At 50.3% G+C, this 17,906-nt stretch overlaps 1 protein-coding gene and 1 long non-coding RNA gene across 2 annotated transcripts in view; one reads left to right on the forward strand and one right to left on the reverse strand.

The window, feature by feature from the left end:
* The window catches only part of LOC134945699 (uncharacterized), a 471,787-nt gene that overhangs the window by 301,215 nt on the left and 152,666 nt on the right, over positions 1-17,906 (reverse strand). The window lies entirely within an intron of this gene.
* LOC134945692 (E3 ubiquitin/ISG15 ligase TRIM25-like) overlaps positions 17,474-17,906 on the forward strand; it is a 2,206-nt gene continuing 1,773 nt past the window's right edge. Inside the window, exon 1 of the mRNA XM_063935135.1 lies at positions 17,474-17,906. This exon is cut by the window's right edge and continues 1,773 nt beyond it. Within this exon, the coding sequence (XP_063791205.1) occupies positions 17,522-17,906 (385 nt within the window). The 5' untranslated portion in view covers positions 17,474-17,521.

Below are 17,906 nucleotides of genomic sequence, written 5' to 3' on the forward strand. Positions count from 1 at the left end.
CTCCTCCTCCTGACCTGTCTATTCCCCATCTCCTCCTCCGACCTGTTGCTTCTCCATCTCCTCCTCCGACCTGTCTATTCCCCATCTCCTCCTCCTGACCTGTCTATTAGCCATCTCCTCCTCCTGACCTGTCTATTCCCCATCCCCTCCTCCTGACCTGTCTATTCCCCATCTCCTCCTCCTGACCTGTCTATTTCCCGTCTCCTCCTCTGACCTGTCTATTCCCCATCTCCTCCTTCTGACCTGTCTATTCCCCATCTCCTCCTCCTGACCTGTCTATTCCCCATCTCCTCCTCTGACCTGTTGCTTCTCCTTCTCCTCCTCCTAACCTGTCTATTCCCCATCTCCTCCTCCCGACCTGTCTATTCTCCATCTCATCCTCCCGACCTGTCTATTCCCCATCTCCTCCTCCGACCTGTCATTCCTCCTTCTTCTCCTCCTGACCTGTCTATTCCCCATCTCCTCCTCCCGACCTGTCTATTCCCCATCTCCTCCTCCGACCTGTCATTCCTCCTTCTTCTCCTCCTGACCTGTCTATTCCCCATCTCCTCCTCCTGACCTGTCTATTCCCCATCTCCTCCTCTGACCTGTTGCTTCTCCTTCTCATCCTCCTGACCTGTCTATTCCCCATCTCCTCCTCCCGACCTGTCTATTCCCCATCTCCTCCTCTGACCTGTTGCTTCTCCATCTCCTCCTCCGACCTGTCTATTCCCCATCTCCTCCTCCTGACCTGTCTATTCCCCATCTCCTCCTCCTGACCTGTCTATTCCCCATCTCCTCCTCCTGAACTGTCTATTCCCAATATCCTCCTCTGACCCGTTTATTCCCCATCTCCTCCTCCTGACCTGTCTATTCCCCATCTCGTCCTCTGACCTGTTGCTTCTCCTTCTCATCCTCCTGACCTGTCTATTCCCCATCTCCTCCTCCTGACCTGTCTATTCTCCATCTCATACTCCCGTCCTGTCTATTCCCCATCTCCTCCTCCGACCTGTCATTCCTCCTTCTTCTCCTCCTGACCTGTCTATTCCCCATCTCCTCCTCCGACCTGTCTATTCCCCATCTCCTCCTCTAAACTGTCTATTCCCCATCTCCTCCTCCTGACCTGTCTATTCCCCATCTCCTCCTCCTGACCTGTTTATTCCCCATCTCCTCCTCTGACCTGTTGCTTCTACTTCTCCTCCTCCTGACCTGTCTATTCCCCATCTCCTCCTCCCGACCTGTCTATTCCCCATCTCCTCCTCCGACCTGTCATTCCTCCTTCTTCTCCTCCTGACCTGTCTATTCCCCATCTCCTCCTCCTGACCTGTCTATTCCCCATCTCCTCCTCCGACCTGTTGCTTCTCCATCTCCTCCTCCGACCTGTCTATTCCCCATCTCCTCCTCCTGACCTGTCTATTAGCCATCTCCTCCTCCTGACCTGTCTATTCCCCATCCCCTCCTCCTGACCTGTCTATTCCCCATCTCCTCCTCCTGACCTGTCTATTTCCCGTCTCCTCCTCTGACCTGTCTATTCCCCATCTCCTCCTTCTGACCTGTCTATTCCCCATCTCCTCCTCCTGACCTGTCTATTCCCCATCTCCTCCTCTGACCTGTTGCTTCTCCTTCTCCTCCTCCTAACCTGTCTATTCCCCATCTCCTCCTCCCGACCTGTCTATTCTCTATCTCATCCTGCCGACCTGTCTATTCCCCATCTCCTCCTCCGACCTGTCATTCCTCCTTCTTCTCCTCCTGACCTGTCTATTCCCCATCTCCTCCTCCCGACCTGTCTATTCCCCATCTCCTCCTCCGACCTGTCATTCCTCCTTCTTCTCCTCCTGACCTGTCTATTCCCCATCTCCTCCTCCTGACCTGTCTATTCCCCATCTCCTCCTCCGACCTGTTGCTTCTCCATCTCCTCCTCCGACCTGTCTATTCCCCATCTCCTCCTCCTGACCTGTCTATTACCCATCTCCTCCTCCTGACCTGTCTATTCCCCATCCCCTCCTCCTGACCTGTCTATTCCCCATCTCCTCCTCCTGACCTGTCTATTTCCCGTCTCCTCCTCTGACCTGTCTATTCCCCATCTCCTCCTTCTGACCTGTCTATTCCCCATCTCCTCCTCCTGACCTGTCTATTCCCCATCTCCTCCTCTGACCTGTTGCTTCTCCTTCTCCTCCTCCTAACCTGTCTATTCCCCATCTCCTCCCCCCGACCTGTCTATTCTCCATCTCATCCTCCCGACCTGTCTATTCCCCATCTCCTCCTCCGACCTGTCATTCCTCCTTCTTCTCCTCCTGACCTGTCTATTCCCCATCTCCTCCTCCTGACCTGTCTATTCCCCATCTCCTCCTCCGACCTGTCTATTCCCCATCTCCTCCTCCCGACCTGTGTATACCCCATCTCCTCCTCTGACCTGTTGCTTCTCCATCTCCTCCTCCGACCTGTCTATTAACCATCTCCTCCTCCTGACCTGTCTATTCCCCATCTCCTCCTCCTAACCTGTCTATTCCTCATCTCCTCCTCCTGACCTGTCTATTCCGCATCTCCTCCTCTGACCTGTCTATTCCCCATCTCCTCCTTCTGACCTGTCTATTCCCCATCTCCTCCTCCTGACCTGTCTATTCCCCATCTCCTCCTCTGACCTGTTGCTTCTCCTTCTCCTCCTCCTGACCTGTCTATTCCCCATCTCCTCCTCCCGACCTGTCTATTCCCCATCTCCTCCTCCGACCTGTCATTCCTCCTTCTTCTCCTCATGACCTGTCTATTCCCCATCTCCTCCTCCTGACCTGTCTATTCCCCATCTCCTCCTCCGACCTGTCTATTCCCCATCTCCTCCTCCCGACCTGTGTATTCCCCATCTCCTCCTCTGACCTGTTGCTTCTCCATCTCCTCCTCCGACCTGTCTATTAACCATCTCCTCCTCTTGACCTGTCTATTACCCATTTCCTCCTCCTGACCTGTCTATTCCCCATCTCCTCCTCCTAACCTGTCTATTCCCAATCTCCTCCTCCTGACCTGTCTATTCCGCATCTCCTCCTCTGACCTGTCTATTCCCCATCTCCTCCCCCTGACCTGTTTTTTCCCCATCTCCTCCTCCTGACCTGTCTATTCCCCATCTCCTCCTCTGACCTGTTGCTTCTCCTTCTCCTCCTCCTGACCTGTCTATTCCACTTCAAATCCTCCCGACCTGTCTATTCAACATCTCATCCTCCCGACCTGTCTATTCCCCATCTCCTCCTCCGACCTGTCATTCCTCCTTCTTCTCCTCCTGACCTGTCTATTCCCCATCTCCTCCTCCTGACCTGTCTATTCCCCATCTCCTCCTCCGACCTGTCTATTCCCCATCTCCTCCTCCCGACCTGTCTATTCCCCATCTCCTCCTCTGACCTGTTGCTTCGCCATCTCCTCCTCTGACCTGTCTATTCCCTATCTCCTCCTCTTGACCTGTCTATTACCCATCTCCTCCTCCTGACCTGTCTATTCCCCATCTCCCCCTCCTGACCTGTCTATTCCCCATCTCCTCCTCCTGACCTGTCTGTTCCCCATCTCCTCCTCTGACCTGTCTATTCCCCATCTCCTCCTCCTGACCTGTCTATTCCCCATCTCCTCCTCTGACCTGTTGCTTCTCCTTCTCATCCTCCTGACCTGTCTATTCCCCATCTCCTCCTCCCGACCTGTCTATTCTCCATCTCATCCTCCCGACCTGTCTATTCCCCATCTCCTCCTCCTGATCTGTCATTCCTCCTTCTTCTCCTCCTGACCTGTCTATTCCCCATCTCCTCCTCCTGACCTGTCTATTCCCGATCTCCTCCTCCCGACCTGTCTATTCTCCATCTCATCCTACCGACCTGTCTATTCCCCATCTCTTCCTCTGACCTGTCATTCCTCCTTCTTCTCCTCCTGACCTGTCTATTCCCCATCTCCTCCTACGACCTGTCTGTTCCCCATCTACTCCTCCTGACCTGTCTATTCCCCATCTCCTCCTCCGACCTGTCACTCCTCCTTCTACTCCTCCTGACCTGTCTATTCCCCATCTCCTCCTCCTGACCTGTCTATTCCCCATCTCCTCCTCCTGACCTGTCTATTCCCCATCTCCTCCTCCGACCGGTCACTCCTCCTTCTACTCCTCCTGACCTGTCTATTCCCCATCTCCTCCTCCTGACCTGTCTATTCCCCATCTCCTCCTCCTGACGTGTCACTCCTCCTTCTCCTCCTCCTGACCGGTCTATTCCCCATCTCCTCCTCCTGACCTGTCACTTCTCCATCTCATCCTCCTGACCTGTCTATTCCCTATCTCCTCCTCCTGACCTGTCACTCCTCCTTCTACTCCTCCTGACCTGTCTATTCCCCATCTCCTCCTCCTGACCTGTCTATTCCCCATCTCCTCCTCCTGACCTGTCTATTCCCCATCTCCTCTTCCTGACCTGTCTATTCCCCATTTCCTTCTCCGACCTGTCTATTCCCCATCTCCTCCTCCTGACCTGTCTATTCCCCATCTCCTCCTCTGACCTGTTGCTTCTCCTTCTCCTCCTCCTGACCTGTCTATTCCACATCTCCTCCTCCCGACCTGTCTATTCAACATCTCATCCTCCCGACCTATCTATTCCCCATCTCCTCCTCCGACCTGTCATTCCTCCTTCTTCTCCTCCTGACCAGTCTATTACCCATCTCCTCCTCTTGACCTGTCTATTCCCCATCTCCTCCTCCTGACCTATCTATTCCCCATCTACTCCTCCTGACCTGTCTATTCCCCATTTCCTCCTCCTGACCTGTCTATTCCCCATCTCCTCCTCCGACCTGTCACTCCTCCTTCTACTCCTCCTGACCTGTCTATTCTCCATCTCCTCCTCCTGACCTGTCTATTCCCCATTTCCTTCTCCGACCTGTCCCTCCTCCTTCTACTCCTCCGACCTGTCACTCCTCCTTCTACTCCTCCTGACCTTTATATTCCTCATCTCCTCCTTCTGACCTGTCTATTCCCCATCTCCTCCTCCTGACCTGTCTATTCCCCATCTCCTCCTCCGACCTGTCACTCCTCCTTCTACTCCTCCTGACCTGTCTATTCCCCATCTCCTCCTCCTGACTTGTCTATTCCCCATCTCCTCCTCCTGACCTGTCTATTCCCCATCTCCTTCTCCGACCTGTAACTCCTCCTTCTCATCCTCCTGACCTGTCTATTCCCCATCTCCTCCTCCTGACCTGTCACTCCTCCTTCTACTCCTCCTGACCTGTCTATTCCCCATCTCCTCCTCCTGACCTGTCTATTTCTCATCTCCTCCTCCTGATCTGTCACTCCTCCTTCTATTCCTCCTGACCTGTCTATTCCCTATCTCCTCCTCCTGACCTGTCTATTCTCCATCACCTCCTCCTGACCTGTCTGTTCCCCATCTCCTCCTCTGACCGGTTGCTTCTCCTTCTCATCCTCCTGACCTATCTATTCCCCATCTCCTCCCCCTGACCTGTCTATTCCCCATCTCCTCCTCCTGACCTGTCTATTCCCCATCTCCTCCTCTGACCTGTCTATTCCCCATCTCCTCCTCCTGACCTGTCTTTTCCCCATCTCCTCCTCCTGACCTGTCTATTCCCCATCTCCTCCTCTGACCTGTTGCTTCTCCTTCTCCTCCTCCTGACCTGTCTATTCCACATCAAATCCTCCCGACCTGTCTATTCAACATCTCATCCTCCCGACCTGTCTATTCCCCATCTCCTCCTCCGACCTGTCATTCCTCCTTCTTCTCCTCCTGACCTGTCTATTCCCCATCTCCTCCTCCTGACCTGTCTATTCCCCATCTCCTCCTCCGACCTGTCTATTCCCGATCTCCTCCTCCCGACCTGTCTATTCCCCATCTCCTCCTCTGACCTGTTGCTTCGCCATCTCCTCCTCCGACCTGTCTATTCACTATCTCCTCCTCCTGACCTGTCTATTACCCATCTCCTCCTCCTGACCTGTCTATTCCCCATCTCCCCCTCCTGACCTGTCTATTCCCCATCTCCTCCTCCTGACCTGTCTGTTCCCCATCTCCTCCTCTGACCTGTCTATTCCCCATCTCCTCCTCCTGACCTGTCTATTCCCCATCTCCTCCTCTGACCTGTTGCTTCTCCTTCTCATCCTCCTGACCTGTCTATTCCCCATCTCCTCCTCCCGACCTGTCTATTCTCCATCTCATCCTCCCGACCTGTCTATTCCTCATCTCCTCCTCCTGACCTGTCATTCCTCCTTCTTCTCCTCCTGACCTGTCTATTCCCCATCTCCTCCTCCTGACCTGTCTATTCCCCATCTCCTCCTCCCGACCTGTCTATTCTCCATCTCATCCTACCGACCTGTCTATTCCCCATCTCTTCCTCTGACCTGTCATTCCTCCTTCTTCTCCTCCTGACCTGTCTATTCCCCATCTCCTCCTCCGACCTGTCTGTTCCCCATCTACTCCTCCTGACCTGTCTATTCCCCATCTCCTCCTCCGACCTGTCACTCCTCCTTCTACTCCTCCTGACCTGTCTATTCCCCATCTCCTCCTCCTGACCTGTCTATTCCCCATCTCCTCCTCCTGACCTGTCTATTCCCCATCTCCTCCTCCGACCGGTCACTCCTCCTTCTACTCCTCCTGACCTGTCTATTCCCCATCTTCTCCTCCTGACCTGTCTATTCCCCATCTCCTCCTCCTGACGTGTCACTCCTCCTTCTCCTCCTCCTGACCGGTCTATTCCCCATCTCCTCCTCCTGACCTGTCACTTCTCCATCTCATCCTCCTGACCTGTCTATTCCCTATCTCCTCCTCCTGACCTGTCACTCCTCCTTCTACTCCTCCTGACCTGTCTATTCCCCATCTCCTCCTCCTGACCTGTCTATTCCCCATCTCCTCCTCCTGACCTGTCTATTCCCCATCTCCTCTTCCTGACCTGTCTATTCCCCATTTCCTCCTGACCTGTCTATTCCCCATCTCCTCCTCCTGACCTGTCTATTCCCCATCTCCTCCTCTGACCTGTTGCTTCTCCTTCTCCTCCTCCTGACCTGTCTATTCCACATCTCCTCCTCCCGACCTGTCTATTCAACATCTCATCCTCCCGACCTATCTATTCCCCATCTCCTCCTCCGACCTGTCATTCCTCCTTCTTCTCCTCCTGACCAGTCTATTACCCATCTCCTCCTCTTGACCTGTCTATTCCCCATCTCCTCCTCCTGACCTATCTATTCCCCATCTACTCCTCCTGACCTGTCTATTCCCCATTTCCTCCTCCTGACCTGTCTATTCCCCATCTCCTCCTCCGACCTGTCACTCCTCCTTCTACTCCTCCTGACCTGTCTATTCTCCATCTCCTCCTCCTGACCTGTCTATTCCCCATTTCCTTCTCCGACCTGTCCCTCCTCCTTCTACTCCTCCGACCTGTCACTCCTCCTTCTACTCCTCCTGACCTTTATATTCCTCATCTCCTACTCCTGACCTGTCTATTCCCCATCTCCTCCTCCTGACCTGTCTATTCCCCATCTCCTCCTCTGACCTGTCACTCCTCCTTCTACTCCTCCTGACCTGTCTATTCCCCATCTCCTCCTCCTGACTTGTCTATTCCCCATCTCCTCCTCCTGACCTGTCTATTCCCCATCTCCTTCTCCGACCTGTCACTCCTCCTTCTCATCCTCCTGACCTGTCTATTCCCCATCTCCTCCTCCTGACCTGTCACTCCTCCTTCTACTCCTCCTGACCTGTCTATTCCCCATCTCCTCCTCCTGACCTGTCTATTTCTCATCTCCTCCTCCTGATCTGTCACTCCTCCTTCTATTCCTCCTGACCTGTCTATTCCCCATCTCCTCCTCCTGACCTGTCTATTCTCCATCACCTCCTCCTGACCTGTGTATTCCCCATCTCCTCCTCCTGACCTGTCACTTCTCCTTCTACTCCTCCTGACCTGTCTATTCCCCATCTCCTCCTCCGACCTGTCACTCCTCCTTCTCATCCTCCTGACCTTTCTATTCCCCATCTCCTCCTCCTGACCTGTCACTCCTCCTTCTACTCCTCCTGACCTGTCTAGTCCCCATCTCCTCCTCCTGACCTGTCCATTCCCCATCTCCTCCTCCGACCTGTCTATTCCCCATCTAATCCTCCCGACCTGTCTATTCCCCATCTCCTCCTCCGACCTGTCATTCATCCTTCTTCTCCTCCTGACCTGTCTATTCCCCATCTCCTCCTCCTGAGATGGGGAATAGACAGGTCAGGAGGAGGAGATGGGGAATAGACAGGTCAGGAGGAGGAGATGGGGAATAGACAGGTCAGGAGAAGGAGATAGGGAATAGACAGGTCGGGAGGATGAGGTGGGGAATAGACAGGTCAGGAGGATGAGATGCGGAATAGACAGGTCAGGAGGAGGAGATAGGGAATAGACAGGTCGGGAGGAGGAGGTGGGGAATAGACAGGTCAGGAGGGTGAGATGGGGAATAGACAGGTTGGGAGGAGGAGATGTGGAATAGACAGGTCAGGAGGAGGGAGGTGGGGAATAGATAGGTCGGGAGGAGGAGATGGGGAATAGACAGGTCAGGAGGAGGAGATGGGGAATAGACAGGTCGGGAGGAGGAGATGGGTAATAGACAGGTCGGGAGGAGGAGATGGGGAATAGACAGGTCATGAGGAGGAGGGAGGTGGGGAATAGATAGGTCGGGAGGAGGAGATGGGGAATAGACAGGTCGGGAGGAGGATATGTGGAATAGACAGGTCAGGAGGAGGAGATGGGGAATAGACAGGTCGGGAGGAGGAGGGAGGTGGGGAATAGATAGGTCGGGAGGAGGAGATGGGGAATAGACAGGTCAGGAGGAGGAGATGGGGAATAGACAGGTCGGGAGGAGGAGGGAGGTGGGGAATAGATAGGTCGGGAGGAGGAGATGGGGAATAGACAGGTCGGAGGAGGAGATGGGGAATAGACAGGTCAGGAGGAGGAGATGGGTAATAGACAGGTTGGGAGGAGGAGATGTGGAATAGACAAGTCAGGAGGAGGAGATCGGGAATAGACAGGTCGGGCGGAGGAGGGAGGTGGGGAATAGATAGTTCGGGAGGAGGAGATGGGGAATAGACAGGTCAGGAGGAGGAGATGGGGAATAGACAGGTCGGGAGGAGGAGGGAGGTGGGGAATAGATAGGTCGGGAGGAGGAGATGGGGAATAGACAGGTCGGGAGGAGGATATGGGGAATAGACAGGTCGGGAGGAGGAGATGGGGAATAGACAGGTCGGGAGGAGGAGATGGGGAATAGACAGGTCGGGAGGAGGAGATGGGGAATAGACAGGTCGGGAGGAGGAGATGTGGAATAGACAGGTCAGGAGGAGGAGATGGGGAATAGACAGGTCGGGAGGAGGAGATGGGTAATAGACAGGTCGGGAGGAGGAGATGGGGAATAGACAGGTTGGGAGGAGGAGGGAGGTGGGGAATAGACAGGTCGGGAGGAGGAGATGGGGAATAGACAGGTCGGGAGGAGGAGGGAGGTGGGGAATAGACAGGTCAGGAGGGTGAGATGGGGAATAGACAGGTCAGGAGGAGGAGATGGAGAAGTGACAGGTCAGGAGGAGGAGATGGGGAATAGACAGGTCGGGAGGAGGAGATGGGGAATAGACAGGTCGGGAGGAGGAGATGGGGAATAGACAGGTCGGAGGAGGAGATGGGGAATAGACAGGTCGGGAGGAGGAGATGGGGAATAGACAGGTCGGGTGGAGGAGATGTGGAATAGACAGGTCGGGAGGAGGAGATGTGGAATAGACAGGTCGGGAGGAGGAGATGTGGAATAGACAGGTCGGGAGGAGGAGATGTGGAATAGACAGGTCGGGAGGAGGAGATGGGGAATAGACAGGCCGGGAGGAGGAGATGGGTAATAGACAGGTCAGGAGGAGGAGGGAGGTGGGGAATAGACAGGTTGGGAGGAGGAGATGGGGAATAGACAGGTCGGGAGGAGGAGGGAGGTGGGGAATAGACAGGTCGGGAGGAGGAGATGGGGAATAGACAGGTCGGGAGGAGGAGGGAGGTGGGGAATAGATAGGTCGGGAGGAGGAGATGGGGAATAGACAGGTCGGGAGGAGGAGATGGGGAATAGACAGGTCGGGAGGAGGAGATGGGTAATAGACAGGTCGGGAGGAGGAGATGGGGAATAGACAGGTCAGGAGTAGGAGGGAGGTGGGGAATCGACAGGTCGGGAGGAGGAGATGGGGAATAGACAGGTCGGGAGGAGGAGGGAGGTGGGGAATAGACAGGTCGGGAGGAGGAGATGGGGAATAGACAGGTCGGGAGGAGGAGGGAGGTGGGGAATAGATAGGTCGGGAGGAGGAGATGGGGAATAGACAGGTCGGGAGGAGGAGATGGGGAATAGACAGGTCGGGAGGAGGAGATGGGTAATAGACAGGTCGGGAGGAGGAGATGGGGAATAGACAGGTCAGGAGGAGGAGGGAGGTGGGGAATAGACAGGTCGGGAGGAGGAGATGGGGAATAGACAGGTCGGGAGGAGGAGGGAGGTGGGGAATAGACAGGTCGGGAGGAGGAGATGGGGAATAGATAGGTCGGGAGGAGGAAGGAGGTGGGGAATAGACAGGTCGGGAGGAGGAGGGAGGTGGGGAATAGACAGGTCGGGAGGAGGAGGGAGGTGGGGAATAGACAGGTCGGGAGGAGGAGATGGGGAATAGACAGGTCAAGAGTTTTGTTTACTATCTATTGAGAATCGTTTACTAAAAACCAGCTACTCTTGATACTAAGGACAATCCTATCTAAATCATAAACAGGCTGGAGGTGCTCCTGGAATTATGAGAAACTCACATACAAAAATGTTGTGGGGACTAGCCCCAAAGAAAATTCCTTTTTTGGAGCACTCTTTTGAAATAATGAATGGTATATTATATAAAGAATTGATGAATAGTATTAAAACTTAATTTTTATTTCTAACCTATCTAAAATAAAAGGGAGAATAATCAAAATATATACAACAAGACACTGAAGCAGACTTGCCTACTCTCCCGGAATGGCCGGGAGGCTCCCGAAAATCGGGTGACCCTCCCGGCCCCCCGGAAGAGCAGGCAAGTCTCCCGGTCACAGGGGTCCCCCTCTGCCCGGCCTCCCACTTAGCGAGTGAAGTGGGCAGTCCGGACAGGCGATGACGCGATTCTTGTTGAATCGCGTCATCATAGCCACGCCCCCTGCTGTATAATGCCTGCAACAGTGCCCCGGCCCGCCTACACCACGCCTCCGGCCCGCCTACGCCACGCCTCCGCCCCGCCCCCCTCTGCACTTACAGCGCAGCCGGACCCCCTGCCGCACCGACCTGGCTGCTCTCTCCCGGAGAGAGCAGCCAAAAAGTCGGTAAGTATGCACTGAAGTGATTGTCACTCGTATTCAGTGAGTGTCGCTGTCTCCCGTTATGTCAAAAGTAAATAAACATGTTCATATTATTTCTTTTTTTCTCTTTTCTTAAAAATAACATTTCAAGACACTATGGTTACTGATGAAAACAATACACGCTTAGCATATGCCCTTAAGACTTAAGGCCCATACACACTTGACGATAAAATGAACGACGTCGTTCATTTCATCCCTCATCAACGACGTCGCTCATTATATCGTCAAGTGTGTATGCATCCGACGACCACCGATGCGCGGCCCCGCGAGACGTTAACGACCGTCGCTTATCTGTGGAGCATGTATGCTCAATTTCCACTATGGTCGTTACCGACCAGAGACGTCGTTGAATGTGTATAGTGTGAAAGACCAACGACCAAGCCACTGTTCACCAGCCCTGTTCCCAGCTCATTATTTTAATAAACTGTTCAGCTTGGATGCTTCAACGATGAATGGTCTATGGTCTTTGGTCTTTCGTCTTTGGTAGTGTGTATGCTCATGTCGTTTGCTAAGCTGTTCAAGGGAAGTTCAAGGGAAGTCGTTAACGACGTTCGTTAACGATGTGTGCATCGTCAAGTGTCTATGGCCCTTAACAATCATTGTTTAGGCGAACACTCAGTGTAACCATGCACATGTCATTTGGCTATATTGCAGAGGAAAAAGATCTTACATCTATGTACACATCATATAGTGGCATTTCATTTTAAACCACTTCCTAAACATTTCTCACAATTTACATATTGCTGAAAGGTCATCTTTAATATTAACAATCATGTATTCCACATCACTATGTCAGCTCTGCAATGCTCCTGAGCTCATTCTCAGCTCAAATGAAACGAGGAGAACCCCTTTTCCACTAGCTCAAAAAAACACGGGTAAATGCACAGGGGGCGCGCATTTACCCGTGTTTTTTGCAAGTGGAAAAGGGCCCTCCGCAAAAACCCGGATCAAGTGACCTGTGAATCCTACCTGGGTAGCTACCTGGGTAGGACACGGGAATGATCCGGGTAGGGCTGTAGTGTAAACGGGAGCCGCGTCGATGCGACACGGCTCCCGTTTATACTGTATGGAAGGGTGGCGCTGGGAGATCATGTGATCTCCCTGCGCCGCCCCTGCCGCGTCACTAGAAGCGTCACCAACCCGGCAATATGCCGTGTTGGTGACTGCTGATGGGAAAGGGGCTGAGCACGGGTCGCAGCAGGGCAGCTCCTGTGTCAGGCTCCCGGCTGCGACCCGTGCTCGTAGGTGGAAAAGGGGTAAATTGACAAATGGCAGATTGTTGCAAAGCTAGATTTCTCTCCAACATGTTTCCCTAATGAGTCAAAATCAGGCCTCAGGCGGCCTCACAATTGTTTATGGAAAAACTTGTAACAATCACACACAATGGTGCCATGAAACATATCATCTCCAGTAAATATTATGGAATGTCATTTTTTCACAGGAGGACACTTCCCTCATTATTCAATTCAAATGAGAAAGCACATAAAACTGCCAGGCTGGCGATCAAGCTCGTTTGTGAAACGTACGTCCAGCTGAGACGTTGTGCTCCACAGTACAGCTCCTCTCTGCGGGAGGACGCTGTGTTGGGCGGCATGTGAAGCCGCTACTCTAGAGCCGGCAAATCAGCTGTATCACGCGGCATGTGAAACCGCTATCAGAGACCTATTAACTGGAGATGTCGGGCGGCATTTGAAACAACTACTTGAGACGTGGTAAACAGCTATGTTCAGCGGCATGTGAAAGCGCTACTTGAAACCGGGGTATTCCACCGGGCGGCATGTGAAATTACTACTTGAGACGTGGTAACCAGCTATGTTCAGCGGCATGTGAAAACGCCACTTGAAACAAGGGCATTGAGCTGCTGATGAACGGGCAGGGTGATCCGAGACTGGGCAACGAATTGGCAACATTCCAGCTCTTCACTTCCGAACTGTGTTTATGAAATAGGAGGGTGGATGAACTGCCCGGTACTATGTTTTTCAGAATAGCTTTATTACCTTGTGCTCTTGGGTGGTAATATGCTACGGATCACACTTATAAAGATATATTAATTTAATAAGTGACCCTTTAGCAAAACTGATCACAGAAGATTGGCTGGTATACCAGGTCTATACACTTCCTCTCTTATTTCACAGGTATTTCACCGGTCCCCGCGGCGCATTGCAGCCCTGCAATGCCTATGGTAACAGGGCTGCTCTAACACCAGAGATGGAGACACGGGGGGATACTGTGGCTTTTTTCCCATCAATCCATCAGTACCCCTACTCTCACCCTTCTTCCGCTCTTTTGATGAGGATGGGCAGCAGATGGGGGTGACTGTATATTGGATTGTACTATTTCTCTCTATTTTTCACACAACAGCCTGAAATATTTCACAGTAATAAATAAAATTGAGGCCCTACGGGAATAATTTAACAGAGGTGCACCTACGGTCTCAGCCTATCAAATGCAGATAATACTGGTACAACGGTGAAAGTTAAGGTGACAATTGTCCCTCACTGCATACCATATGTGATCAAGTCCAGGTATATGATCTTGCATGTGATGATTTGCAGTTTTATGTGCTTTCTCATTTGAATTGAATAAGGAGGGAAGTGTCCTCTTGTGAAAAAATGACATTCCATAATATTTACTTGAGATGATATGTTTCATGGCACCATTGTGTGTGATTGTTACAAGTTTTTCCAAAAACAATTGTGAGGCCGCTTGAGGCCTGATTTTGACTCTTTAGGGAAACATGTTGGAGAGAAATCCAGCTTTGCAACAATCTGCCATTTGTCAACTTAGTTTCATTTAGCTGAGAATGAGCACTGCAGAGCTGACATAGTGATGTGGCATTCCGAGTTGTTCGTTCATTGCCGATTTTAGCTATATTGCGATTAGTCGCTTACTGCGCATGCACAAGGTTCGCAGAGCACATGCGCATAGTTATTTTACACAAAAGTTAGGTATTTAAAGGCATATGCTAAGCGTGTATTGTTTTCATCAGTAACCATAGTGTCTTAAAATTTTACTTTTAAGAAAAGAGAAAAAAAGAAATAATATGAACATGTTTATTTACTTTTGACATAACGGGAGACAGCGACACTCACTGAATACGAGTGACAATCACTTCAGTGTCTTGTTCTATATATTTTGATTATTCTCCCTTTTATTTTAGATAGGTTAGAAATAAAAGTTAAGTTTTAATACTATTCATCAATTCTTTATATAATATACCATTAATTATTTCAAAAGAGTGCTCCAAAAAAGGAATTTTCTTTGGGGCTAGTCCCCACAACATTTTTGTATGTGAACTTCTATATTTCAACTTCACTTCGGCACACATCTCCATCATATCAAAAAGGCTGGTACCTATAACAAGCTATACATCCACATATTTTCTCCTATCTAGGGAGCCATTAATTGGTCTGGGACACTTATTTACATCTCTGTCCATTTAAGAATCTTTGGACATTTACAAACACGTCTAAATTGGGACTGGTTATGGATATCAGTATGCTGGCACATAGAATGGTTCAAGTGATGTGATGTGGTTTCATTATTATACTAATGTTTGATCTATTTACCAATTGGGGATTTTATGATAATAAATTGTTTTTATATTATATTATTTTGCGCTCTCTTGTATAGTTAAGTCTATATGTCCATTACATTTATCTTCCCAGTTATTTCAGATTACTGTGTGAGAGCTGCAAAAATAAGTTACATATATTAGTGTGGTTATTTCCTATCAATAGCGCCTGTACTGAATTTTCCTATTTGGCTCATTTGGTATACGTTTATTGTATGAAATATGTGTTGAATATATCTTTTTGGCTTGTCTGTGTGAATGCGTATGCTACCATATATCGCTGCTCACGCACAGAGACCCATCTGTTTGAAGTTTGTATGTGATGTGTATGTAATATTTTTGATTTCGACATATGTGACCACGCCCCCTCACACCACATGACCACACCCATTTTCCGTCACTCAGTACCTTTAAGAAAATATTTCTACTTGCACCACTGGTCACCTGTATAATCTGAGTTCCTGCTATACAGGTGTTACACATGCTGGGATATCTGTTTCTCCTGTTACCATCATTATTGTATATCCAGTCACAGTTTGTCTGAATTCCTAAATTACTTGCTAACCAGCCACCCGCGTAGTACTTCTGTATACTGCACTAACACTAGAGATCAGCAGGTTCGGTTTTACTCGGTTCTCAACCGGCATCTTATTGCCTCACAGACGTCACGTGTTTTGGATAGCCAATAAGAAACATCCAGATAAAACCGAACTGGTGTTAATTATGGCGTTACATCCGAACCCGCTCATCTCTAACTAAAACTTTGATCTGCAACATCTTGTACATTGAGTTTCGTAGTAGTAGTATATTTGGGATCAGTAAAAAAACAGTGACTTACAGTACAACATTCATTGGTGAACCAACTCGACTTATATACATCTCGTGGTGCACCTGTCCAGTATGATAGTGTTGCCCTGCACATTCAGGACTCTTGGCATCACCAAAGGGGTAAATTTGCTAAGGTCCATGTTTGCCAGAGTTTGCAATCTCACGGTGTGTTTGGCAATTTTTGCAAACACAGGAATTTACTAAAGACAAAACACGGGAGTGTTACATGGAATAGAACATCAAAACACGTGTGATCACGCTAATATGATCAAATGCCCTATCTGCCACAGTCTGAAAACTCAAAAGTACTTTCCATAGATATCACTGAAACACGGGAAGTTGCCAAAAATATATGGCCGTGAATTGTGCAAACTAGGAACAAAATACACTTTTGAAATAGACGTCCCTGAGCAGTGTGATCAGTACAGCGCTCCTCTGTGGAAAAGTAGTTACAAAGTAAACATAAAACAACAGCATGGGGTTTTTAACCACTTGCCTGGCATGGCGGCATCAGATGCGACCACACCAGCAAGTGTCCTATCTGACGTGGTCGCACAGGATGCGACCAGTCAGATAAACAGTGTTAGCAGCGGCAGGCAGAGGCGTAACTCTGGGAGGCAACGGAGGCATCTGCCGCCGGACTCCTGCTTTGAAGGGGGGCACCTCTCCTCCCATTCTGTGACACCATTCAATTAAGTTAATTAATAGCTGCCGCTCTCTTCAGTGGTCGACTTCCTCACTGGTCCCTGCACGTTACAAGTCACACCCTCTTTATTATAGATTCACATTTTACAGGTGTCACACCCAGGAATACAACCCACATCCTATTACACTGGACACCTTACTGAAGAAGCTATTTGCTCCTGTACAGGAAATATGAGAATTCTAACTATATGAAGTTACTTCTCTGACAATTACACGTAACTTCACATAGTTATAATTCTCATACTTCCTATGCAGGAGCAAATAGCTCCATCATTAAAGTGTTTGCCATCAGTGTGACAGGTCATGGGTTCTAATCCTGGGTATGACTGCTAAGAAATGTGTGATTTAAAATAAAAGACAATGACATGTATATACATTTATCTAAATATAAGGGAGGGCACCAATATTTATCTTGCCTCCGGGTAACTGGGGCAAACTTACGCCACTGGCGGCAGGGAAGAGAAACTTCCCTCCACTGCTGCTCTCAGAGGCCTCTGCCACCCTGCACCATCCCCTCAGTGTTGCCGTGCTGCCAATTACTGCTGATCGGTCAGCATGGTAGGACCCCCCACCTCCAGCGGCGGCAGACAATAGCAACCACTGGTAAGTGTAAATCATCACCCCAAAGCCCCCCGTGTACATGGCAGCTGTCCGGGCTCTATAGACTTGCGATGTTACCGATGCTCAAACGGACCTGATGTTCCGGTCGATGTTCCGATGTTTGAAAAATGTATTACTTTTTTTTTTTTTTTTTTTAAACTAAAGTCATTTTGGCTAGGGTTCAATTTATGTTCACCTAATTCACTCATTAAATAAACACAACAATTTCTGAGCGTTTTTTTTTTTTGGGGGGGGGGAACATCAGTTAAGTAGTTAAATGACCTTTATTGTTTTCTATATAAGTACATTTCCTGAATGATGTCCCTTTATATATTATCTGTGTCTCTTAGTGTAATGTAAGTGAGCCTGTAGCTATAATGTGAGTGACAGCTCAGCCTCGCCCTGTGTACAGAATGTGACCCCCTCTTGGTGTCTGAGTGTCAGAGACTTTCACTTTCATTTCTCTCTCCTGCTGCAGCGATGGCGTCTGCTGATCTGAGACAGGAGCTGGTCTGTTCCATCTGCCTGAGCATTTATACAGATCCTGTAACCCTGAGATGTGGCCACAACTTCTGCCGGGTCTGTATTGATCGTGTGCTGGATGCACAGGAGGGGTGTGGAGCTTATACCTGTCCTGACTGCAGAGCAGAGTGTCAGGAGCGTCCTGCACTGATACGGAACATAACGCTGTGTAACATAGTGGGGAGTTTCCTGTCTACTCGGCCAGATCAGGAGGAGACTGTGATCTTCTGCACTTACTGTGTGGACTCTCCTGTACCTGCTGCTAAATCCTGTCTGATGTGTGAGGCTTCTCTGTGTGATAAACACCTGAGAGTACACAGCAAGTCACCAGAGCACGTCTTAT

This window comes from Pseudophryne corroboree, chromosome 7 (genome assembly GCF_028390025.1).
Source record: "Pseudophryne corroboree isolate aPseCor3 chromosome 7, aPseCor3.hap2, whole genome shotgun sequence".
NCBI classification, from domain to species: Eukaryota; Metazoa; Chordata; class Amphibia; order Anura; family Myobatrachidae; genus Pseudophryne; species Pseudophryne corroboree.